Source organism: Phocoena phocoena, chromosome 3, assembly GCF_963924675.1.
Source record: "Phocoena phocoena chromosome 3, mPhoPho1.1, whole genome shotgun sequence".
NCBI classification, from domain to species: Eukaryota; Metazoa; Chordata; class Mammalia; order Artiodactyla; family Phocoenidae; genus Phocoena; species Phocoena phocoena.
This window is the reverse complement of record NC_089221.1, coordinates 55,992,917-56,018,146: the sequence shown is the minus strand read 5'-3', so window position 1 is coordinate 56,018,146 and position 25,230 is coordinate 55,992,917. Positions and strand designations below refer to the sequence as shown.

The 25,230-nt window shown below is 43.0% G+C and overlaps 1 protein-coding gene across 1 annotated transcript; it reads right to left on the bottom strand.

Moving 5' to 3' along the window:
- Window positions 1-199: 199 nt before the first annotated feature.
- On the bottom strand, window positions 200-23,650 carry MARVELD2 (MARVEL domain containing 2). Its single transcript, XM_065874332.1, has 7 exons — window positions 23,293-23,650; window positions 21,721-22,884; window positions 19,901-19,936; window positions 9,532-9,680; window positions 4,752-4,923; window positions 1,588-1,638; window positions 200-598 (listed from the first exon to the last, which is right to left on the bottom strand). Exons 2-7 carry the CDS (start codon window positions 22,867-22,869, stop codon window positions 476-478), a joined length of 1,680 nt encoding a protein of 559 aa, XP_065730404.1. The 5' UTR covers window positions 22,870-22,884; window positions 23,293-23,650; the 3' UTR covers window positions 200-475.
- Window positions 23,651-25,230: the final 1,580 nt, after the last annotated feature.

Below are 25,230 nucleotides of genomic sequence, written 5' to 3'. Positions count from 1 at the left end.
AGGAAATAGGCACAGGCAGATTAAACAACTCGCCCAAGGTCATAAGGCTTCAAAATGGTGAATTCAAACCCCTTTCAAGGGCAGAAATGACATCTTTGGCTAGGAAGAGAAATTTGTCCTAAAAGAATCCCAGGAAATGGCCTGAGTAAAAAAGGAAAAAGCAGCACCAGAATTGACACTCCACTTGATCATCAAACACAAGGACACAATGCTTAAATTAATTTTAACAAGATAAATATAAATTGTACACGGATGAATCTAGAATTTCTTCCACCCTTAGTAAAGGCCCTTAGTAAATTTGAATTTGTTTTGAAATGTCTGAAATGCAATCACATACTGTTTTAACTTGACATACCAGCTAAACCAACTACAAGCTGATTCAGGAGGCATTTGCTTCTCTATCACAGAGACGAGCATAAAAAAAGACAGTAAATAAATATGAAGCTTGATATAAAAAAGTGGTTTCAAATAAGTTTTAAGAATAACCCTCTACATCCCAATTCATTACTTTATCATATTCTTGAATCCTCTGCTTTATGTGAGAAAGTTTATTCTTCAGATAATCACAGCGTTCTTTTTTTTCCAGAAATGTAGGATCCTAGAAAAGAAACATAGCTATTATCTCAGCCTCTGGCTTCCTCAGCAAAAAACACAGAAACACACATTATCACCCAGAAAATGACCTTTCATAGCAGATTTTCCTGTGGCAGATTTCAAAATCTGCCTAACAAGAATAACAGGTAAGCTCTCTACATTTTTTTCAGTGGATTTTATTTTTTAGAAGCTTTTGATTCACAGCAAAATTGAGTCGAAGTAGAGAGCTGAGGCGCCCTTGAGTATTAAAATACATTAAAAAGTAATTAATGGATTAATAAAAGCTCCCTCCATCCTCTACTAATTTGTGCAATTAAGTTAAGGATGGAATTAGAAACCTGTAAAAGAACTTAATCTTTGTGAATGAAATGTGGGTGAAGAGCTCTATATGGGTGCTCATTTCCCTGGGTTCCTAAATCAGGACACAGCAGAATGTATTCAGGACAGAGACGAGAAGAAAAGGCACCCAGGGGCTTCCCTGGTGGCTCAGGGTTTAAGAATCTGCCTGCCAGTGCAGAGGACATGGGTTCGGCCCTGGTCCGGGAAGATCCCACATGCCGCAGAGCAACTAAGCCTGTGCGCCACAACTACTGAGCCCACATGCCGCAACTACTGAAACCTGTGTGCTCTAGGGCCCACGTGTCATAACTACTGAGCCCGTGTGCTGCAACTACTGAAGCCTGCACTCTGCAACAAGAAAAGCCACCACAATGAGAAGCCTGTGCACTGCAACGAAGAGTAGACCCCACTCGCTGCAACTCGAGAAAGCCTGCACGCAGAGCAACGAACACCCAACACAGCCAAAAGGTAAATTAAAAAAAAAAAAAGGCACCCAGCAGCCACCCATGGTCCCTAACAAGTAGCATCTTAAGAAATACAAAAACTACAAAAAATACAAAGAACTACTTTAGCTGCAAGAATCTAAAATCTGTCAGCTGTCACCACTGTACCTGGATAAGAATACACTTTAAAGAAGAAAATGGTTTTACTCACATTCCTTTTTTTCTTAAACTCTTCATGGACTCTTGAAATTCTCTCATGTTCCTAAAAATAATATACTGTATATGTGAACGAAAATACTTGCAGTTACTCACATCATATCTCAAGAATGTCTCAAGAGTACAGTGGGCATAAGAACAGAAAACAATTTTTACCTAAGACTATAATGAAAATATTCATACACGAACAAATTCAACTCACTGGATAAATATTTGAGGGCTTACTCTTGGTCAGGCCCTGAGATCCAGGGATGAACAATAGGGCGAGGCCCCTGCTCGTGTAAAACCTGGACCGAGTTCCAGTGCCACTGCTTGCCGGCGGTGTGACTTGGGCAAGCTCTTTACCGTAAGACTTGGTTTCCTTATCAGTAAAATGGGAATAATAACCATAACTATCTCATAGTGTTGTGAGAAAGTTCATTTATTTGAAATGATCCTTCTGAAGTGCTTGGCACAGAATAACCACCTTAGCTATAATTAGGTGGCATTTTCATCCCCTTTGGCAAGTTGAGACTATTCAACTTTTGGAAATAGCTAATATGAGGCTCCTTCCAACTTTATTCTACGTTTAATAATAAATATGAAATTTGTTAAAGGGCTGAATAGTCTATCCAAAGGAAACAGGTTACTAGAGCAATGCCCTCATTTATCCAGGTAAACCTATGCTTTGGAGATTGCAAAGCACTGTACACTAATAAGTACAAAATAAAATGTAATAATTTATGTTCTAAAAGCTTCCCCTGAGAACACTTTCCATCACAAATCCACATCCTTTTCCCAATATATTTTAACTCTTCAATGTTTTTTACACACTAAGATCATGAGTATTGTTTGTGTTTTGACTGCTTGCCATCAGTGAGATGAACCTGGTTATTCAGTTGTCATCTACATTAACAGGTCCTGGCCTGGGACTGAACTAGCTGCCTGGGGGCAGGGGTGCTGTGCTGGAGACGCAGGCAGAGATGAGAGTTGTAAAAATCTATCCTAGAGTCGGTCAGAGAGACTGAATTAGGAGGGTGAGGACCGGAGAGATTATTTTGAGCAAAACTCCTATTGGATGGGCTTAGAAAAGTCATGTGATGGTTTAATTTTTCACGGGTGCATGAGAACCCATGCCCCCAGCAGGCCCGCTGGGCACAGAGACACTTCCCTGGGGATGCGCTAGGGGACGAGTGAGCCTTGCCGGCAGACTCTTGCCCACCACAAAACTCAGCCTGTGGCTGCGCAGAAGTTCACTTTTGTGATACAACTGATATCTCCACTTTAGATAAGGCCTGGAGGAGACACCGAGACTAACTACATTTGGCTGTCATTTAGCTACTTACTTGCCAAGCCATGCTGAAAACCAAAGGAAATGACTATTGTGAGATTGTGTGGGAGTACTATGGGAGGACTAGGTTTCTCAGCACCTGCTGTAATCAGGACCCTCCCACCCCCAATCACACACCACAAGCCTGAGCCCTTGCCCACGCATACACAGCCTACACACCCGACGCCTCTGGGCCTGGGCTCAAAGGCCACATGTCACGTTCAGGTTTCTCAGCGTTATGTCTGTTAACCAGCTTGCTCTTCCCAACCTGTGGTGATCCAGACGCTTGGTGCCTGCTCCTTCTTTCCTGCACTCCTTTGAGGGCATCTAAACTTGGTCACCCTTCTTGGACCTGTGGACCTTGCTTGTTCTCCAAATGGTACTAACTGACCCTGAACCTGCAGTATGTGCTGGATTTCTCCTGCTGCCTGGTACTGGCATCTCTTAGCCAACACCCTTCCATCACTCCAAGACTGGGAAAATGTCACTACTCTATACATTTGGCTTAGAGGACTTGTAATTACAACTCATTTAAATGTACACTTAAAGGTCTGGTCAAAACAAAGATGCCCAACTAATGCAGGTCTCAGGAGAAGAATCTATCTATCTATCTATATAAAAAATGTGTGTATATATTATATATACATACGTTTGACATTTACTAAAAAATGCTGTATGTTTTTAAAATTTCAATTACACAGATAGATTAGATGAATACATTCTCTTTAAAAAGGATAGGATATTACACACAAATGTTCATAGCAGCATTATTTATAATAGCCAAAAAGTGGAAACAAACAAAAAAAAAGTGGAAACAACCCACTGTCCATCATCTGATAAATGGATAAAAAAATGTGGTATATTCATACAATGGAATATTATTTCACCACAAAAAATAATGAAATATTGATTCTTGACACATAGATGAACCTTGAAAACATGATGCTAAGCAAAAGAAGCCAGACACGAGGCCACATATTATATCACTGCATTTACCCATACAGACAGAAAGTACATTAGTAGTTGTCAGTGGTTGGAGAGGGGAAATGGGGAAAAAGTGCTAACGGGTATGGGTTATTTCTTGGGGGGTGATGAAAATGTTCTGGAATTACAGTGGTAATCGTTATACTCCTTTGTGAAAATACTAAAACCCACTGAATTGTACACTTAAAAGCAGTGAATTTTATGGTATGTGAATTATTTCTCAATGACAAAATATATGTCAGGTAAAAAATGCCATTGATTATGAGGGCATCCTGATTTCCTAGATATTAAAATGTGAAGAAAAAAACAGAACATTAGAGAAAACACTTCAGTCCCCTATGACTGCCATCTCCACCCTCGTTTTCCTCTCTGCCATAATCACAGTTATTGGTCTGAAGCATGAGCCTTGGAGCTCATGTATGCAGCCTCAGATCCACTCTCCGTCCCTACCCACTGTGCTCTCTGGGCTTGGGGTGCTAACTGCTTGGCTGTGACTTACCCTGGAGAATGCATGGCCACTGGCAGCTCCTCTACACCCCCGTCCACCATTTGTGAATAAACCTTCCTCAAATTACCTAAATAAAAATTCCTCAAATTACCTTAGAGTATGCTATCTGTCTCCTTTGGGACCCTGATTGACCCGGTATGTATGTTAGGCAAATTTATACTTTACTTAAGTAAGAAAATAAAATACTGTTTAATAATTGAAGGCAAAAGACATTAAATTATATATTTTGAACTGTCACCCTGCCAGTGAGCTTCCTAGATAGCAGATGCAGATGGTCATGCCTTCTCTACACTTCAGACGAAGTCAGAGTTCATCCTTCCGCTATCAGAACTCCTCCCCAGCAGCTGCAGGCACTCACCTGCTGGTTTTCTGAACGATGTGGCAATCTGCTCATCACTGCATCCAGCTCATCAAACTTCTTCAAGACGGCTTGAACTTCTGCAGAGAGCTCTTTGTACTCTGAAAACTGGTCCTGGAACACAGCTTTATAGCGTTCTCGTTCATCATCCGTCTGAATCATAGGGTATTTCCTGAGGAAAAAAAATAAACCAAAGTTGAGGTGTGGCCAAGATGGCAGAGGAGGAAGACCCTGAGCCCACCTCCTCCCACGGGCACGCCCAAGTTACAACTGTCTACAGAGCAACTACTGATGAGAAAGACTGGACGGCTAGCAGAAGATATCTTCTACAATTAAAGATATAAAGTAGGCACCACCAGATGGATAGGAGGGTAGAGACATGGTATAGTCAAGACCCATACTCTTGGGTGGGTGACCCACAAATGGGAGGATAATTGCAAGTGCAGAGGGTCTCCCCAATGAGTGAGGTGTCTAAGCCCCACATTGGGCTCCCCAGCACTGGGAAGACAAGCCCCGAGAATGTTTGGTTTTGAAGGTCATCAGGGCTGACTTTCGGGACTCTGAGGGCTGTGGGAAATAGAGACTCCACCCTTACAGGGCGCACACAAAATCTCACACGCTCCAGGACTCAAAGCAGAAGCAGTGATCTGAAAGGAGCCTGGGTCAGACCCACCTGTTGATCCTGGAGAGCCTCCTGCAGAGGCAGGAGGCCACTGGAGCTCACCCTGGGGACACAGACACTGACAGTAGCTATGTTGGGGAGCTCATTCTACCAGAGGACACTGGTGCTGGCAGGCGCCATTCGGTAATCCTCCCGCTAGCTTGCTGGCAAAGGGACTGGGCCCTGCCCACCAGCCTGTCAGCACCAGTACGGGGATCCCTCAGGCCAAGTAGCTAGTCAGGTGGGGACACAGTGCCACCCACCAAGAGGCCAGCTGTCTTAAGATCCCCTGATCCCCCTGGTGGATGGGGCCAGGATCTCATCCACCAGAGGACCAACACCAGCTCTGGGACGCCTGGGCCCTGCAGCCAGAGACCCCAGGACCCAGCTCTGCCCACCAGTGGGCCAGCACTAGCTCCAGGACCCCAGGACCTGGCCCCATCGTCCAGCGGGCTGGTACTAGCCCCAGGATCCCCTGGGTCCCAGCCCTGTCTACCAGCAGGCTGAAGTCACAGGACCCCCAGACGCCAGCACACCCACCAGAAGGCCAACGTCAGCACTGAGACACTCTGGGCCCCTAAGCCAGCTGCCCTGGGATCTGACACCAGCTTTGAGACACCTGGACCCCACACAGCCAGCCATGTCAGGAACCGGTCTCACTCAAGCAGGCTGACACTAGATATGGGATCCCCAGGCCTGCAACCACCAACCTTGGAAACCAGCTCTGTCCATCCATGGACCAGCACTAGCCCTGGGACCCCTCAGGACTCCATAGACAGCAAACTTACGACCCAGCTCCACCCACCAGTGGCTGGTAGCCTCCACACAAGGCAGGGCCTGGCAACCAACAGGACTGGGGGCTGGCCATGCCTATCAGACCACCCACAGTAGTCAGCCTGCCACAACAGAAGGACCCATGCAGCCCACATAGGGGACACCCTTAGAGCATATAGCCCTGGTGACCAGAAGGGAGTGAGCTGCTGGGACACACAGGACGTCTTCTACAAAAGGCCACTTCTCCAAGGTCGAGAAACAAAACCAACCTACCAAACACACAGAAATAAAACAGCAAATTAGGCAAAATTAGGCTACAGGCAATTATGTTCCAAGTGAAGCAACACGATAAAACTCCAGAAAAACCAAGTAAAGTGGGAATAGGCAAACTACCCAATAATACTTGTAAAGATGTTCAAAGAACTTGGGAGAAGAATGGATGAACAGAGTGAGAAGTTAAAAGTTTTAAACACAGAGTGAAAAAATAAAAAGACATATTAAGCACAGCTGAAGAATACAGTAACTAAAATGAAAAATATACTAAAAGGAATCAAGAGTAGATTCGATGACACAGAGCAGTGGATCAGCTAACTGGAAGACAGAGCAGTGGAAATGACTCAAGCGGAACAGAAAAAAGAAAAGAAAAAAAGAAAGAGAACTCTGGGACAACATCATGCATACTAACATTCACATTACAGGGGTCCCAGAAGGCAAACAGAGAGAGAAAGGGGCAGAGAACATATTTGGAGACATAACAGCTGAAAACTTCCTTAACCTGGGCAGCAAGGGAAAAGCAACGATTTACTACAAGGGAACTGGCATAAGGCTATCACATGACTTTTCAGTAGAAACTCTGCATGCCAGAAAGAAGTGACATAATATATTTAAAGTGATGATAAGGAAACACCTACAACCAAGAATACTCTACCTCAGTGGTCCCCACCCTTTTTGGCTCTAGGGACCAGTTTCATGGAAGACAGTTTTTCCATGGACGGGGTGGGGGTGTGGGATGGGTCAGGTGGTAATGTGAGTGATGGGGAGCGATGCGGAGCCGCAGATGAAGCTTCGCTCGCTTGCCTACCCCTCACCTCCTGCTGTGCGGCCCAGTTCCTAACAGGGACTGGTACCGGTCCGCGGCCCTGGGGTTGGGGACCCCTGCTCTACCTGACAAGGCTTTTGTTCAGATTTGTTGGAGAGATCAAAAGTTTTACAGACAAGCAAAAGATAAAAGAGTCAGTACCACCAAACCAGCTTTACAAGAAATGTTAAAGGAACTTCTCTAAGTAGAAAAGAAAAAGCCACAGCTAGAAATCTGAAAATTACAAAAGGAAAAATCTTATTGGCAAAGGCAAATATACAGTAAAGGTAGTAAATCAGCTCTGTTATAAAGCTAGTAGGAAGGTTAAAAGACAGAAGTCATAAAGTCATCTATATCCCCAATAAGTAGTTAAGGGAGACACAAAACAAAAAGATGTAAAATTTGATGTCAAAAACAGTAAACGCTGGGGATGGAGAGCAAAAATATAGGGTTGTTAAAATGTGTTCAAACTTAAGAGATCAGCAACTTAAAATAATCACAGATAGATACATATATATATATATACAGTTTGCTATGTATAAACCTCATGGTAACCCAAACCAAAAATCTGTAATAGATGGGACTTCCCTGGTGGTCCAGTGGCTAAGACTCCACACTCCCAATGCAGGAGGCCCAGGTTCAATCTCTGGTCATGGAACTAGATCCCACATGCATACCGCAACTAAGAGTTCACATGTGGCCACTAAAGATCCCGCATGCCACAATGAAGATACCACATGCCGCAACTAAGACCTGGTGTGGCCAAATAAATAGATAAATATTTTTTAAAAATCTATAATAGATACACACACAAAAAAGAGCGAGAAATCCAAACATAACACTAATGATAGTCATCAAATCGTAAGGGAAGAGAGCAAAAGAAGAAAGGAACAAAAAAGAACCATAAAAACAACTCCCAAACAATTAACAAAATGGCAATATGTACACACCTATGAATAATTATTTTAAATGTAAATGGACTAAATGCTCCAATCAAAAGACACAAAATGTTTGAAAGGAGTATTACTGAGCCATAAAAGAGAATGAATGTTGTGTGGCAGGCTGGATGGGAGGGGAGTTTGGGGGAGAATGGATACATGCATATGTATGGCTGAGTCCCTTTGCTGTGCACCTGAAACTATCACAACATTGTTAATCGGCTGTACTCCAATACAAAATAAGAAGTTAAAAAAAAAAAAGGAATGAAATCTTGCCATTTGCAACAACATGGATGGACATAGAGGGTATCATGCTTGCTGAAATAAGTCAAACAGAGAAAGACAAATACTGTATGATTTCATTTACATGTGGAATCTAGAAAACAAAATAACTGAACAAACATAACCAAACAGAAACAGACTCATAGGTACAGAGAACAAACAGGTGGTTGCCAGAGGGGTGGGGGGTGGGGGAAGTGAAGCAATAGGTGAGGGAGATTAAGTGGTAAAAACTTTCAGATGCAAAATAAATGATTCACAGGTACAACATGTACAGTATGGGGAATATAGTCAATAACTATGTAATATCTTTGTACGGTGACAGATAATAACCAGAGTTATCCTGGGGATGATTTTGAAATGTATAGAAATATACAGGAACTAACAGTGCTGTAGGTCAATTATACTTCAAAAACAAACAGACAAACTCATAGAAAAAGGGATCAGATGTGTGGTTACCAGAGGCAGGGGGAGGAAGTAGGGGGAGAGGGAATTGGATGAAGGTAGTCAAAACCTATAAACTTCCAGTTATAAGATAAATATTAGCGATGTAATGTACATGAAAAATATAATTAACGCTGCTGTATGTTACATATGAAAGTTAAGAGAGTAAATCCGAAGAGTTCTCATCACAAGGAAAATATTTTTTTTCTATTTCTTTAATTTTTTATCTATATGAGATGATGGATGGTCACTAAACCTACTGTGATAATCATTTCAGGATGCATGTAAGTCAAATCATTATGCTGTACATTTCAAACTTATACATTGCTATAGGTCAATTATATCTCAATAAAACCGGAAGAAAAAAAATAAACTGAAGTGATAACTTTTTCACTAAAACAAGAGGAATAGGAAATCAGCTTATTAGCTTATTCCTCAACGACCATACTGTACCTTCAATTCAATATACTACTCCCAGGAAACAAACAACTGTTCAAATATAATTGACTTTAAGCAGAGTATTAACTTGTAGACAAACAGAAAAGAGAAAACTCAAATGGAACCTCTCTATTTTTACCTTGAAGAAGGACTTAGGTAGATACTCACGCCACATAGTCTGGCATCACGATTGGTTTCGGGATGTGGCCAGCGGGGATATGTCCACTCAGTAGCTCAGGTTTCATTTTTGTTGCTCTCAGTTCTTTAAAATTAACTTCTTGGTCTCTCTGTCTGTCACAACCGGTGGCCATGTCACACTACAGTTAGAGAGAAAAAGAGGATTTATTTATAAATGAAGGCAGAAGAACAAACAAAAATCCCAACTTTATTCTTAGAAGAAACCTGGGGGGTGGGAGCAGGAGGAAGAAGAGTAGAGACTGCAATCAACAATTTCCCTTAAGAATTACGTGTTTTATAGTCACAGAGTTGTTCAGAACACTTCTGTAACAGTTAAGGGGAAACAGTGAGCTACGAGAGTATATAATAGATTAAACACCCTCTAATCCCAGTTGTGGGATCATCAAAGGTGGATGATGAAATGGTAAATGTATCTTAAGTACATTTAAGACGTATACCCCAACTAACTATAAAAGAACAGAAAATGTAGTTCAAAGTAAGAAATTCAGCGATAAAAATGGAACAAGTCGGGCTTCCCTGGTGGCGCAGTGGTTGAGAGTCCGCCTGCCAATGCAGGGGACACGGGTTCATGCCCCAGTCTGGGAAGATCCCACATGCGGCTGGGCCTGTGAGCCATGGCCACTGAGCCTGTGTGTCCAGAGCCTGTGCTCCGCGGCGGGAGAGGCCACAACAGTGAGAGGCCCGCATACCGCAAAAAAAGGAACAAGTCAACTTAAATGGAAAGAGAAAAAAATGACACCAGCAACTTGAGATGAATCAATTACAAGTAGCCACTGAGTAGGTCAGAATGGGGGACGAGTCACATTGTTTCATCATCTGAAAAAGAGAGCAAGCAAAACCAAGGGAAGGGCGGTGGATGGCTTTACTTTCCCAGGTGTTCTTAACCTGCGGTTCCTTGAAGAGGTCTACGGGAATGCTGGAGACAGTGGTTTAAGTCACCTGGCTTCTACACTGGAGAGCTCCTAGAGGTCTCTGTAGGAAAAGGATCCATTCAAAGAGGGGGAAAGAACATGAGACAGAAATGCCCAAGGAGGAAGCATGGGGACAGACCTTAAGAGCTAAAATAGGGCTTCCCTGGTGGTGCAGTGGTTAATAAGCATCCACCCGTCAATGCAGGGGACACAGGTTTGAGCCCTGGTCCGGGAAGATCCCACATGTGCGGAGCAACTGGGCCCACGAGCCACAACTACTGAGCCTGCGTGCCGCAACTACTGAAGCCCACACTCTAGAGCCCATGTGCCACAACTACTGAGCCCACGTGCCACAACTACTGAGCCCACATGCCACAACTACTGAAGCCCGCGTGTCTAGAGCCTGTGCTCCGCAGCAAGAGAAGCCACCGCAATGAGAAGCCTGCGCACCACAAAGAAGAACAGCCCCCGCTCGCTGCAACTAGAGAAAGCCGGCGCGCAGCAATGAAGACCCAATGCAGCCAAATAAATAAATAGTTTTTTTTTTTTTTTTTTTTAAAAGAGCTAAAATAGCCAACAAGAGGGACGGGGAAGTGGAAGACCCAGGGGAGCCCACTCCAGAACGGGCAGGGCGAGGTGGATGTGCAGCTTTGGGGTTGGGAAAAGAGTGCTTGGGGTCCCTACTAGGCAGCACCCAGAACACCAACCAAATTGGTGAGGCTGGTGGATGCCAGGAGAGGGGTTTCCATGTTACACATAAAGGAGCAAGGTTCAGTAAATTCTCCAAGGTCTCAAGGCTCTGAGTGGAAAAGCCACAGTGAAAACCCAGCACTTTTCCAGGAATTCCCTGGCAGTCCAGCGGTTACAGCTCCTCGCTCTTACAGCCGAGGGCCTGGGTCCTATAAGCTGCATGGCACGGCCAAAAAAAACCACCTAAAAACCAAAACCCAACCAACCAACCAAACAAGCCAGCACTTTTGTGGCTCGTTGATTCTTTAAATGAGCAACACGAGGAAACAGTTTACTTAAATGTATACCGCTCAATCCTAAAGCTAGAAATGAGTTTGTGATGGGGAGGGGGCGGGCAAAGCCATCCTGCTCGAGCATGTTGATCCCATGACACAGAAGAAAGCTCCCTCCACTCACCCCTTGGGGCTTCAGTCCATGCTTGCTGAATTAAACTCACTGAGCTAACTGAGAGTTGCTCGGGAGGGACCTGACTCCATTGAAAAGAAAATATAAAACAAGATTTTAAAAAACCTTGCTCTTTACCTTGTCAGCTTTTAAAATCCTTTGTTTCCTGATTTCTCTATCTCTGAGGCTGCCTTTGAGTTCTGGTTTAACATTAGCTCATTCTAGAAACTACCAGCTGTTAACTCACCAAATAGCGCAGCCCACAGATCAGTGGATTAGTCGGATTAGATGTGGAGGCTGCTGACCTGCCATGGGGTAGGGCTACCAAGAGGGGAAGTTTGCACCCGAGGCGCTGGCTGAAAGGGGAACCAGGTCCCCTCGGCCAGAAAGGACGCCCAGCCATCAGCCCCGAACAGCAAGAACATGAGTGGGGAGCAGAAAACCCAGAGGAAAGGAGATCAAACAAGACTATTTTAGGAAACATATTCTGACGTCAGTATCTATCCCACTTTGTTCCTCGCTGGTCGGGATGCCATTTCTTCATCCTAATGAATTCTTTTATGTTTAATCTTGAAAATCCATCATGGTATTAAAATTAGGGGAAACTTTTTTGGCTTAAATAAGTGGATTTCCATTTCACGGCATCCCTTTTTAGCTTCCAAGTGTTTAACCATCTGTTTCTCCCGCGGCTGCCTGAGGAGTGGCCAGGGAGCACACTGACTCCCTAGTCAGCAGCCCCAGGCGTCAGGCTCCGTTTTCCTGGTCAAAATCACGAATTCTACCCAGGTAGTCACGTTGTGGAGGAGAGTTCATATGAGTTTTCTCTCCCCTCAGGTAAAGTTTTTTGAAGCATAAACTATTCATTTTCCTTACTTGCCCACCTCTAATTCCAAGATTCACCTTTTAATATAAAAGGAGAGTTCTAAGAAGTCAGAATATTTCCACACAGACTATTTCACCTGCTTTACTTTTTTTTTTTTTCTTTCTGTTTTTATGCTCTTAAAATTTTCTTTCACTCTTTTTGGGTGAACCTCACTGACCATCACTGCAAAAACCCTACTGGGGAAAAAAAATCTAGAACTAGATATGACTCAAAAAATTAAAATCTCTTCGGTCTTTCATGGGAAGGAGGTAGTTGGGCTCCAGCCCTGGGACACACCACTTTCAAACAGTACTCCTGATTACAAACAAACGGCCCCAGATTTCATGACCTTTCTTTGCACCTAGCAAAAACTAGCCTTGTCAGCACATATAAGAAAAGCTTTACTATGAAGCAAGAGAAAGTAATTAAGCCATGGGGTAAGTACTGCTATGGATATAATTACTAAGTTTTCAAATTAAAAATGGGCTGAATGGGACTTCCCTGGTGGTGCAGTGGTTAAGAATCCGCCTGTCAATGCAGGGGACACGGGTTCAAGCTCTGGTCCAGGAAGATCCCACGTGCCGCAGAGCAACTAAGCCCGTGTGCCACAACTACTGAGCTCATGTGCTACAACTACTGAGCCCATGTGCCACAACTACTGAAGCCCGCGCGCCTAGAGCCCGTGCTCTGCAACAAGAGAAGCCACTGCAATGACAAGCCCACGCACTGCAAGGAAGAGTAGCCCCCGCTCGCTGCAACTAGAGAAAGGCCGCACACAGCAACGAAGACCCTATGCAGCCAAAAATAAAATTAATTAATTTTTAAAAAATGGGCTGAATGACTACGCTGTCAAGTCAGCAATAGGGAGAGCCAGACATGTGTTTCAGGGTGCTTTTGTCCAATTTCTGATTCTCCTTCCCTTTGAGCGTATGATGTAATGATGCATAGACCCCAATGCCAAACCCACACTATTACTTTTGATACCCAGATTAGATTTTGACTTTTCTAGTTTAGAAAAGCAATCTACTCAACACGTAGGGACTTATTAGAATTTGTTTCTGTCTCTGTTTGATCTTACTTTATACATATTATTTATTTTTAAATGACCTTATTTGCTTTTTAAAAATTGTGTTCGTGAAAATACAAAACAAGAAGGGACAGCCTAGCTGATAGTTCCAGACAAGGGACAGGAAACTAAGTTCAGGGAGGGTAAGTAATTTCCCCTGAATCACAGAGTTAGTAGTACTCAAATTCAAATTTGCCTGATTCCAAAGTTTATCTTCTCTTCACCACACTACACTGCCCCTCCTGTGGTCATCTGCAAATTCTTCCCTACCAAGAGCTGGGAAGGAAGCAGGGGAAAATCATACCCAATGAGAAGCTGGAGATTCAACCTTTCCTATAAGGTTCCCATTGGTAAGTCCAACAGAGATTCCTCAATTAAGTCATGAGATTGCCTCTGTCTCTGAATACATTTAAATATGTTGATCCACAGTGACCCATCTCCCAGGAAAAGAGGACTTTGAAAGGATGCTCTTTGCATTCTGCTCCCATATCTTGAACGAGCAGACGTTAACTGGACTGATATGATTCTCAAAGAGTCTTAGGAATGGGGATTCTAACTCCACTAAGGTTATTCCCGATTATTCCAGGACCTCTCAGGATCTGAGCTGCTGCAACACACCCTGGACATGCTAGGCACCAGCCTTCCAGGGCAGCTGAAAAGACCTACTTAGAACTCTCCAGCAGATCTTCCTAATCCCGTACCACCTGCAGAAGCCGTATCAGACTACCCCATCATTTGGGGCAACTTCCTCCAGCTCAGCCAAGCCCTTCAGGTTGACTCTACCCTGCACTTAATCCCCTTGGTAAGTCCCAGCACCTCAGGGACTGATCAGAAGGCCCATAAGATCCACCCTGACCAAGAATGACCACCACTGCTGTGTCACTGCCACGCTGCAGCTTACTGAGACAGTCCCACCCAGCCGTGCTGGTGCAGTCAACATCCGCAAAAGGCATACCACCTTTAACCCCCACCAAGCAAAGAGATTCTTCTCTTGTGCCCCTGGAGATGTTCCGAAACATACCTCCTGATGTTAACATTCTGACTTCAGATTTTGATATCATCTGTCAACAAGAGTGTCAACTTTTAGAAAGTGAGTCTCCTTATATATTTTTTCTTGTGTTTTTAGGCCTCTTTTCCATTCTGAGCAATACTTCTAATCCAGATCCATCTTCTAAACCAAGTCTGATTAAGCTTGATCTTTTCCCTGCAGTGAATTTTATTTTAGAACTCTTACTGGGCTGTGATGTAGCAAAGGTCAGCGTTCCAGGTCAGGCTAAAATTTGTAAGTTTCCTAGTCAGTCCCTCTGAGGGAGTAGGATTTACCAATGGGTTATAGCAATATGGCAATCTTGAATGAGAGTATTGGCAATGATCTGCCAAAGCCATTCTTTTTTTTTTTTTTTTTACGTGGGCCTCTCACTGTTGTGGCCTCTCCCGTTGCAGAGCACAGGCTCCGGACACGCAGGCTCAGCGGCCATGGCTCACGGGCCCAGCCGCTCTGCGGCATGTGGGATCTTCCCGGACCGGGACATGAACCCGTGTCCCCTGCATCGGCAGGGGGACTCTTAACCACTGTGCCACCAGGGAAGCCCTGCCAAAGCCATTCTTAACGATGACTCTGAGTTTAGAAGACTGCCCTCTCCATTTGGTCAAACTCACTTACATCTCTGTACTAACAGTGGAAGTCAGCCATAGGTTAGGGAACTTGCACTTACATTTCAAACAAAGGGCAGTGTTATTATTTAAATATCAGCCTCATATTGCTTATCTCAATATTTGAAATGAGCATTTACTAACTTAACTTTTTTAAAACTTAAAAAAATTTGAATAGGTAATGTATAGACATAACGTAGAATTCAAAAGGACCAAAAGGATACATAATGGAAAGTAAGTCTCCCTCTTTACCTATCCCCTCACAGTTAGCCAGTTACCCTCCTAAAGGCAACTACTATTTATCAGTTTCAAGTATATCTGATTGGTTTGTTTGTTTATTTATTTATTTATGGCTGCCTTGGGTCTTCGTTGCTGCACACAGGCTTTCTGTAGTTGCGGCGAGCGGGGGCTACTCTTCGTTGCGGTGCGCAGGCTTCTCATTGTGCTGGCTTCTCTTGTTGCGGAGCACGGGCTCTAGGTGCGCGGGCTTCAGTAGTTGTGGCACGTGGGCTCTGGAACACAGGCTCAGTAGTTGTGGTGCTCGGGCTTAGTTGCTCTGTAGCATGTGGGATCTTCCCGGACCAGGGCTCGAACCCATGTCCCCTGCATTGGCAGGCAGATTCTTAACCCCTGTGCCACCAGGGAAGTCCCCTGATATGTATATTTCAGACAGCTTAAAACTGATGATCTATTTAGCTTACTGATTGTTAGTGTCACTGAGTCTAATTGAAATGTGTATCTTGAAGCAATAAATGTTGAATATATAAATGAACATTTAAAACAAATTAAACACAAGGGAATCAGGAAGTTGAAACAAAGTACAATAAAAAAACAAACAAGGGCTTCCTTGGCAGTCCAGTGGTTAAGACTCCGTGGTTCCACTGCAGGGGCTCGGATTTGACCCCTAGTCAGGGAAGCTCCATAAGACACAAGGTGCAGCCAAAAAAACCCACAAACAAACAAAATGCCACAGACACACACACACAAAGCAGTATTGCCCTAATGCTATGAACAGTGAGTAAACTGTAGAGGTTTGTAACATTAGGTCCACACTGCACTGTGCGAGAGAAACTCTTCAGTATTCTGTAGACCAGCTAATCCCAGCCTCACTCATCCCATGCCTGGTCAGTCAGAACTGGTCAGATATCTCTTGATTTCTAACGATTTATGGATATCCAAGAAAACCACAGTAGAGCTCAACTGTAATTCAGATGACTTTACATACGTGTCAGAAATCATTTAAGGACTTCCCTGGTGGCGCAGTGGTTAAGAATCTGCTTGCCAATGCAGGAGACACGGGTTTGAGCCCTGGTCCGGGAAAATCCCACATGCCATGGAACAACTAAGCCTGTGTGTCACAACTACTGGGTCTGCACTCTAGAGCCTGTAAGCCACAATTACTGAGCCTGTGTGCCACAACTACTGAAGCATGTGTGCCTAGAGCCCATGCTCCGCAACAAGAGAAGCCACTGCAATGAGAAGCCCGTGCACCGCTAAACCCCTGCTTGCCACAAATGGAGAAAGCCCAAGCACAGCAATGAAGACCCAACACAGCCAAAAAAGAAAAAAAAAAAAAAAAAAAAAAGGGCTTCCCTGGTGGTGCAGTGGTTGGGAGTCCGCCTGCCGATGCAGGGGACACGGGTTCGTGCCCCAGTCCGGGAAGATCCCACATGCCGTGGAGCGGCTGGGCCCGTGAGCCATGGTCGCTGAGCCTGCGCGCCCGGAGCCTGTGCTCCGCAATGGGAGAGGCCACAACAGTGAGAGGCCCGCGTACCACAAAATAAAAAAAATAAAAAATAAAAACCACTGTTAAATTCAGCATTTAATAATGCTGAATTTGAGACATTATCATTCATAAATTGATTTCCTGAGATGTCATAGAAACAAATATCTAAGCAAGTTAGTTTAATTTTGTACTTCCTGCTGGCTTGCTCTCTCTCTCATACTCTACTAATCTTTCATCTATGTTTTTCTGTTTCACCAGATTTGTAAGCCCCTGGAAAATGGAGATAATGCCATTGTTGTATCCATATCACTGGCCCACAGCCTGTGACATGTTTGTTCGATGAATGAATGAATGATGACAGCAATGTATTATGATCGCTTGGATAGGCTGCCGTTCATCCACTTAATAAATTCCGTATTTCAGCATGAACAAAACATTTTCAAGTAATATTTGTATGTTACAACATAGAGAATAAAGTTAAAAAGAACCTCATCAAACGTATTTTCAAAACAAATGCACTTAACCAAAAAGAACTTATACAAATCAGCAACCCAATAAAAAACCTGGACAGGATATGAACAGACAGTTAATAGGAAGAAAATGCAAACATATATATATGAAAAATGCTCAACCTCACTCCTGATAAGAGACATGCAAATTACAACTACATTAGTACCATTTTTCACCTATCAGGTTGATAGATGCTAACAAATTTCCTGACACTGTGTTGGTCAGGGTGTGAGGAAGCCTGTAGTGCTGTTGAGGGTGGGAACTGGTAGAATTTCTATTGGGCAATCTAGCCGTCAAAACAAAAATGTACACCACTTTTCATCCAGAAATTCACTTCTCAGAATTTACATTTCAGGTGTACTTGTACTGGGTTGGTGAAAAAGTTCGTTTGTGTTTTTCTGTAACATCTTGCGGAAAAACCCAAACAAACTTTTTGGCCACCCCAATACATATACAGAAGGAAGTATTTATTCATATGTATAAGGTTATTCACTGTGGCACTGTTTTTAATAGTGAGAGACTGGAAACATGTTAATATACGATAAATTATGGTACATCCATAAAATGCAACACTTACGTAGTTGTAAACCAAAATGGAGAAATTTTCTATGTACTACCTTAGAAATATATTAAGTGAAAAAAATAAGGGACATAACAGCATGTATGGTATGCTACCATTTGTGTAAAAGAGGAAGGAAAGCAAATATATATATGTGTGTGTGTATATATATGTATATATCTCTCACACAGGATACTGGTAACACTGGTTGCCTTCACAGGAGAACTGGGAAGCCATGGTACACGATGAAAGAAGACTTTGTGTGAGAGACCTTTCTGAATTTTGATCCAAGGGAATATACTCTGTTTTCAGAGAAACAAACAAACCCAAAGGCTGAATTCTTAACTTCTTGCTTAGAAATAATGCCCAATATCTTAAAAAAGAACTTTTCAATGAGGTAAAATTATGATTATTAAAATACATTAAATTATTACATATATGTAAATAATTATAACCACAGCATCTTAGTTAATCTTCTCAAGCAATCTTGTGAGGTAGAAATTATTATTATTCCAATTTTACGGATGAAGGAACCAAGGCCTGGGAAGGTTAAGTACCTTGTCTATTGTCACGCAGTTAAGTAAATTGTGGAATAGGGATTTCTTTCCCGACACAACAAAATTTGGCATCTGAAAGCAAGGTGAGAAGAATAGGAAATAATGGGGAAGAACTTTAAAGAGACTGAAGAAAATTTGGGAGAATCACCTTTATTAAAAAATAAATAAATAGGGCTTCCCTAATAAATAAATAGGAATTCCCTATTCGCTATTTATAGGTGGCGCCATGATTGAGAGTCCGCCTGCCGATGCAGGGGACGCAGGTTTGTGCCCTGGTCCGGGAAGATTTCACATGCCGCGGAGCGGCTGGGCCCGTGAGCCGTGGCCGCTGAGCCTGCGTGTCCAGAGCCTGTGCTCCGCAACGGGAGAGGCTACAACAGTGAGAGGCCCACGTACCGCAAAAAATAAAAAAAATTAAAAATAAATAAATTCGGGACTTCCCTGGTGGCGCAGTGGTTAAGAATCTGCCTGCCAATTCAGGGGACACGGGTTTGAACCCTGGTCTGGGAAGATCCCACATGCTGCGGAGCAACTAAGCCCATGCACCACAACTACTGAGCCTGTGCTCTAGACCCACGTGCCACAACTACTGAAGCCCGTGTGCCTAGAGCCTGTGCTTTGCAACAAGAGAAGCCACCGCAATGAGAAGCCCGTGCACCACAATGAAGAGTAGACCCGGCTCGCCGCAACTAGAGAAAGCCCGTGTGCAGCAACGAAGACCCAACGCAGCCAAAAATAAATAAATAAATAATAAAAAAGTTTTTTAAATTAAATTTAAATATGTAAGGAGAACCAACTAGGTTCACTTGTAGAAGCTTTATTTAACACAATTAAAAGATGCTACAAATAGCCTTGTCTGATTTGGTCCTCTTAGTATTAGAAAAAAGCTGAGGGACTTCCCTGGCGGTACAGTGATTAAGAATCTACCTACCAATGCAGGGGACATGGGTTCGATCCCTGGGCTGGGAGGATCCCACATGCTGCGGAGCAACTAAGCCTGTGCGCCACAACTACTGAGCCCGCGCACCACAACTACTGAAGCCAGCGTGCCTAGAGCCCATGCTGCACAAGAGAAGCCACCGCAATGAGAAGCCTGCATACCGCCATGAAGAGTAGCCCCCACTCGCCGCAACTAGAGAAAGCCCACGCAAGCAACAAAGACCCAACACAATCAAAATGTAAATAAATAAAATTTTAAAAAGAATAAAAAAAAAAAGAAAAGAAAGCTGAAAGTCGTATTATGAACTTAATGCAACAGATACACTTTTACAGACAGATGGTCTACTCTATAGATAAACAGGTAAGAGAGAAAATTATTTAACAAATCTAGAGATAAAATATAACGTGAGCTTTATTCTTACCATTTTCCTTTTCGATGGCAACGATTGCTCACTTATCTGGAACAAAAAGAGTTAAAATGACTTTTCAGAGGTGTGTGAAGCTACTTTGCAAATATTTTTGTCCATTTGCATCTATAGCCCAATCTCAACTTTACAGATGTTGATTCTCTACCATACAGATGATCCTCCTACTCTTTTGGCCACGTTTTGATGGGCCAGTGGAGAACCAGAGGAGGAGGGATAACTGTGATTCCCTGTCAATCAGGAGCAGAGAGCAGAGTTGGAAATATGGAGATAGTGGTGACTCTTATGTGAGTTGCTCTGAATTACCTAGAGATTTTATTTATTCTTGGTTCCTATTACCTTGCACGATTAAAGAGTTTGGGATGGTTAAATTATAAAATTAATAGAAAAAAGCTATATGCCATTATGTATTTTAACATTTAGGAAGTTACAGCAACACACAAACAGGAATCATAGGTGACTCAAGTTTAATTAACCATTATGTGAAGTCTTATAAAAACAAATTTTTGTTGAGAAAAGGAAAAGAAATAAAAGTACTGTTGATAACAGTCATATTCATGTAGAATTTGAAATGATATTAAGAACTCCATTGTTAATAAACTTACATAAAATTATAAGGAAGTGTGTGCTTCACTATCTGGATTTCACACTGATTAGAATTTAAAGTTCCTTACTTTGTATACACAGATGTAAATTAAAAAAATAGGTGGTGCAGTGGTTAAGAATCCGCCTGCCAATGCAGGGGACACAGCTTTGAGCCCTGGTCCAGGAAGATCCCACATGCCGTGGAGCAACTAAGCCCGTGCACCACAACTACTGAGCCTGCGCTCTAGAGCCCACGAGCCACAACTACTGAGCCCGCACGCCACAACAAGAGAAGCCACCGCAATGAGAAGCCCACGCACGTACCGCAACGAAGGGTAGCCCCCACTCAACTCAACTAGAGAAAGCCTGCACGCAGCAACGAAGACCCAATGCAGCCAAAAATAAATTAATTAAATAAATTAATTTTAAAAAATGCTTACAGTGCTGAGATAAATTTTTAGAAACAACTTGAATCTATGTCAAATTCTAGTAAGATAAATATATTTTATGACACTAGAGTATGGGGTTCTGTATAGAACACATAAGGTACCTATTATAAAGTTAGTCAAGTTTTTTGCTGTTATGAATATGATTAAAGAATACATAGGTCAGTGAGTAAATACGTAGGTTATTGAGTATATAAGGAAGGATTTTATTTTTAGCTATAGTTTTGCCCAATATACACCATCTGCCATTGTACCTAGGAAGTCTTTGGAAAAGTGGGGAAAAAAATGCACGGTATAGTTGACTTAAAATTAAGAAAATATTTAAGGTAATACTGACATTTTCAGAGGCACAGGAAATTCTACTACACACTCCTCCTTAGAAGAAAGCAAAACATCAACTTATTTCAGGGAATAATGAAGTTAGCAGAACATACTCTAACATTTTTGCTATTCCAAAAAAATATTTTTAATAGGGCTTTTATATAATCTTATGCAGGTATTATCATCATTTCTTCTTTGTAGAAATTCAGTAGTTGTTTTCCCCTTAAGTATCAGACAGACAATACTGCAACCGACAAACTATATATTGTATTACACATCTGGGGTCTACCTGCAACATTCTACAAATGACACACCAGAGTGGGTTATCCTGGTCAGAGCATGTCAGATGCTGAGTGGGGCCTTTTGAACTTCAGACCCTTAAAAACAACAACAGCTTTGTTTCGAGAACTATACATATTTAAGGAGTAAACAGAAAGAAAGAACAAAGATCACGAAATCCCTTACCTCCTGTTGCTCCATGAATTCCCTATGTCTTCGAGCTGCCTCGTGCCTCCATAACTTTAGGCAAACCAAAGCTCCAATGAGATAAACAAACATGGTGACAAAGAGGAAGATCATTGCTGCTATCTGTCCTCCTTCCACCCGGCACAACGCTGCATTCACTGGCGTGTTAAATAATGGATAGTAGCAAAGTCCACCTCGGTTGGTATCATTCACATAGACTATGGCTGCGGCCATGTACAAGATAAACAAGGAGATGTTAATTCCAAATTCAGTTAGGGGCCACCAATTTGAGTCCAAAAGAATGGTCCGATAATACATGGACATGCCAAGCACCAGAATAATAATGGTGGTGATCCAAGCCAATCCAGCAACCACAAGCACAAAAGCGGTTTTGGGACCACTATAGTAATAGCCCCCATACATGCTGCCCAGGCCACCAACGCCTCCCATGCCATAGGGCTGTGAATATCCAAACAGGTTATACCACTCGCTGTCCTTGTGAATGTACGCCGTGACACAAGCGAAGACGCCGGCCCCCAGAAGCAGCTCCACCACGCCCAGAATCCGCAGCAGGCCTGCCCATGACTTCATGTAGGAATACCTCAGGTGATACTCCTCCACCTTCTCACTGTAGGTTCGGGCTGTGTGTGTGCGTCGGCCTAGGGATCCATAGGGATCCTGGGGAAACATCGCCTCGGCCTCTTTCCGGGAATGACAGCTGCCTTCTGACCCGCCCTGAGGATCTTCGCAGGAGTTGGGGGGTGAACAGTGGTTTGGTCTTGCAGGAGAGGCTGGAGGTGAACACTCCACTCCATCGGAGATGTATCTGATGTCTGACACCCGCTTATCCCACTCTGGGTCCTTTTTCTTCCCTCTGAAGAAGTTCTTCCAGGACTCAGGGACAAAGCGCCTTACAGGCTTGAGATCTGGTGCTACGGCCGGTTCCTCTGTGTCACCTGAGTAGAATTCTGGGCCGAATGGTGGCTGTAATGGGAGAGGGGGTGGTGGCAACGGATCAGCGCTCACAGCCAGCTCACTGTCGTGAAGAGTCTGGAAGGTTCTTACGGTGCCATCTTGATAGTCTGAGTCCCTTGGGACCTCATCGTAGTGCCTGTCCCGATTCCTGGATCTTCCGTCATTTGACAACATTTGTGATGTTCACACCTGGGGCCGAGATTAAAGTTATCACTTATGCTTAGTTATTTATCCTTTCAATGATGCTGGTTTTATTCACTTAGTAGCAAATGATCATATTCAGGAAACCAACATGATCATATCTAATTATTATGATATATAAAAATGACAACATAAATTATGTACACTTTAAACATTTGTAACAATTATGTTAGCCAGGGATCTACTAATCATTCTATGAGATTTTAAGGGCGATCAAAATTTTAAATCTTAGCTCTTGATTAAAACATAAGTTGAATTTACCTATGAGCCCTATAAACAACAAAACGCAAAAAACCAAAAATGAGACCAAATTTTAATAATACAGGATGCTAACACATTCCAAGTAAGAGTCCTTTCCTCAAATATCTAAATCAACATATTTAAGAGTTGACATACCAAAATGTGATGGGTCAGCAAATACTCTTCACTTTCATTAACTCAAGTCTGCTTTGGAATGGCCCAGAAGCAGTCTGATAAACACAGGGAGTGGAGAGTCCCTTTCTTTTCTAACTCGGGAAGTCACGTTACGGGAGTTGCTTCTTCCACTCTAATAGTATAACACTTGATACTAGATATAAGAAATTGAATTCTCAGAAAAAAAAAATCACCAAAGGCTAAGTAAGATTCCCTGAAAGTACTGCACAGAGCCACAGCAATGGCCATGGACATCACTCTTTCCAGACCAATTATTTAAAGGTGACTTGCTGTTGCCATGGAAAGACCCAAAAAGTATCTTACAGGGTATTCAATCCACCTGAAAAATAAAGCATAGAAAAAGCACTTTTTATCAAACCTGTTGATTTCCTTCATGAAATCAATAACCTGGACATGTATGTAAAAAGGAAACTATTTGCTAATATAACTACTATGTTTAAGGCACAATGATCTTCTCCCTCAAACTGCTCATGAGTATTTACTGAAGACTCGCTGGACACATGGCATTGTACTTGGCACTATAAAGGTCTCAAAATTAAAGCTGGTAATCCCACCTTTACAGTGTTGAACAATTTAGAAATTCCTAAGGCTTTGTTTTGTTTTACTTTGTAAAATGGAGATCTATCACTCAACAAGTATTTACCAAGTGCCTGCCATGCACCAGGCTTGCTGAAAATGTATCAGTGAACAAAGCCAATGGAAATCCTTGCCTTCATGGAGCTTAAATTCCAGTGGGGGAGCGGGGGTGACAAATGATAGATAGAGCAAGTGAAATATATTGGATGCCAAGGAACAAGTTAAGAAAGAGGATAAGAAGTGCAGTGTGGACAGGGTGTTATAATTTTAAACAGAGTGACGAGGGAAGTCTTCAGAGAGAACATGACACCTGAATATAGAAATGAAGGAAATGAGGGAGGAAGCCAGGCAGGTATAAGGGGTAAGTGTTCCACACAGATGGAACAGCTCGTGTAAAAGCCTTAAAGTGGGAGTGCCTGGCGTGTTCGAGAACTGTTAAGGAATGGAGGCAGCAGCAGGGTGAGTGAGAGAGTGAGTAGTAGAATTGAGGCCATCTGAAACGTTAGGGCTTAAAAATCATTAGAGGGACTTACCTGGTGGTGCAGTGGTTAAGAATCCACCTGCCAATGCAGGGGACACAGGTTTGAGCCCTGGTCCGGGATGATACCACATGCGCGGAGCAACTAAGCCCCTGCGCCACAACTACTGAGCCTGTACTCTAGAGCCCTTGAGCCACAACTCCTGAGCCTACGTGCCACAACTACTGAAGCCCACACACCTAGAGCCCGTGGTCCGCAACAAGGGAAGACACCACAATAAGAAGCCTGCGCACTGCAATGAAGAGTAGCTTCTGCTCGCCACAACTAGAGAAAGCCCGCGTGCAGCAATGAAGACCCAATGCAGCCAAAGATAAACAAATAAATAAAATAAATTTAAAAAATAAAATAAAAATCATTAGAAAGATTTAGGCTTCTACTGGGAGTGAGAAGCCACTGGAAAATTTTCAGTAAAGGTCTGACATGATATGACTTATTTTAACCAGATCACTCTGGGTGCTCTGTTCCAGGAGAAAAGGGTGAAAAGAGGGAGACTGGCTAGGAGGCCACTGAAATACAGTTGACGCTTGACCAACACAGGGATTAGGGGCACCAACTCTCTTTGCAGTCAAAAACCCAAGTGTAACTTTATAGTTGGTAATATGTAGCTGTGGTCCCGAATCCACGGATTCAACCAACTGCAGACCACACAGCACCGCAGTACATATTTATTGAAAAAAAAAACCAAAAACGCATATAAGCGGACCCCTGCAGTTCAAACCTGTGTTGTCCAACTGTAATCCAATGGACCATGGTGGTAGCAACGAAGATAGCAAGAAGAGCTTAA

Bases quoted from the DNA above. Each gene is read 5' to 3' on its own strand.
- MARVELD2 (XM_065874332.1), bottom strand. From the start codon at position 22,869: ATGTTGTCAAATGACGGAAGATCCAGGAATCGGGACAGGCACTACGAT. The intron at 19,937-21,720 runs GTAAGGGATTTC...TTTTTGTTCCAG, and splicing joins AATTCATGGAGCAACAGGAG to ATAAGTGAGCAATCGTTGCC. The intron at 9,681-19,900 runs GTAAGAATAAAG...CTCTAACTGTAG, and splicing joins TGCCATCGAAAAGGAAAATG to TGTGACATGGCCACCGGTTG.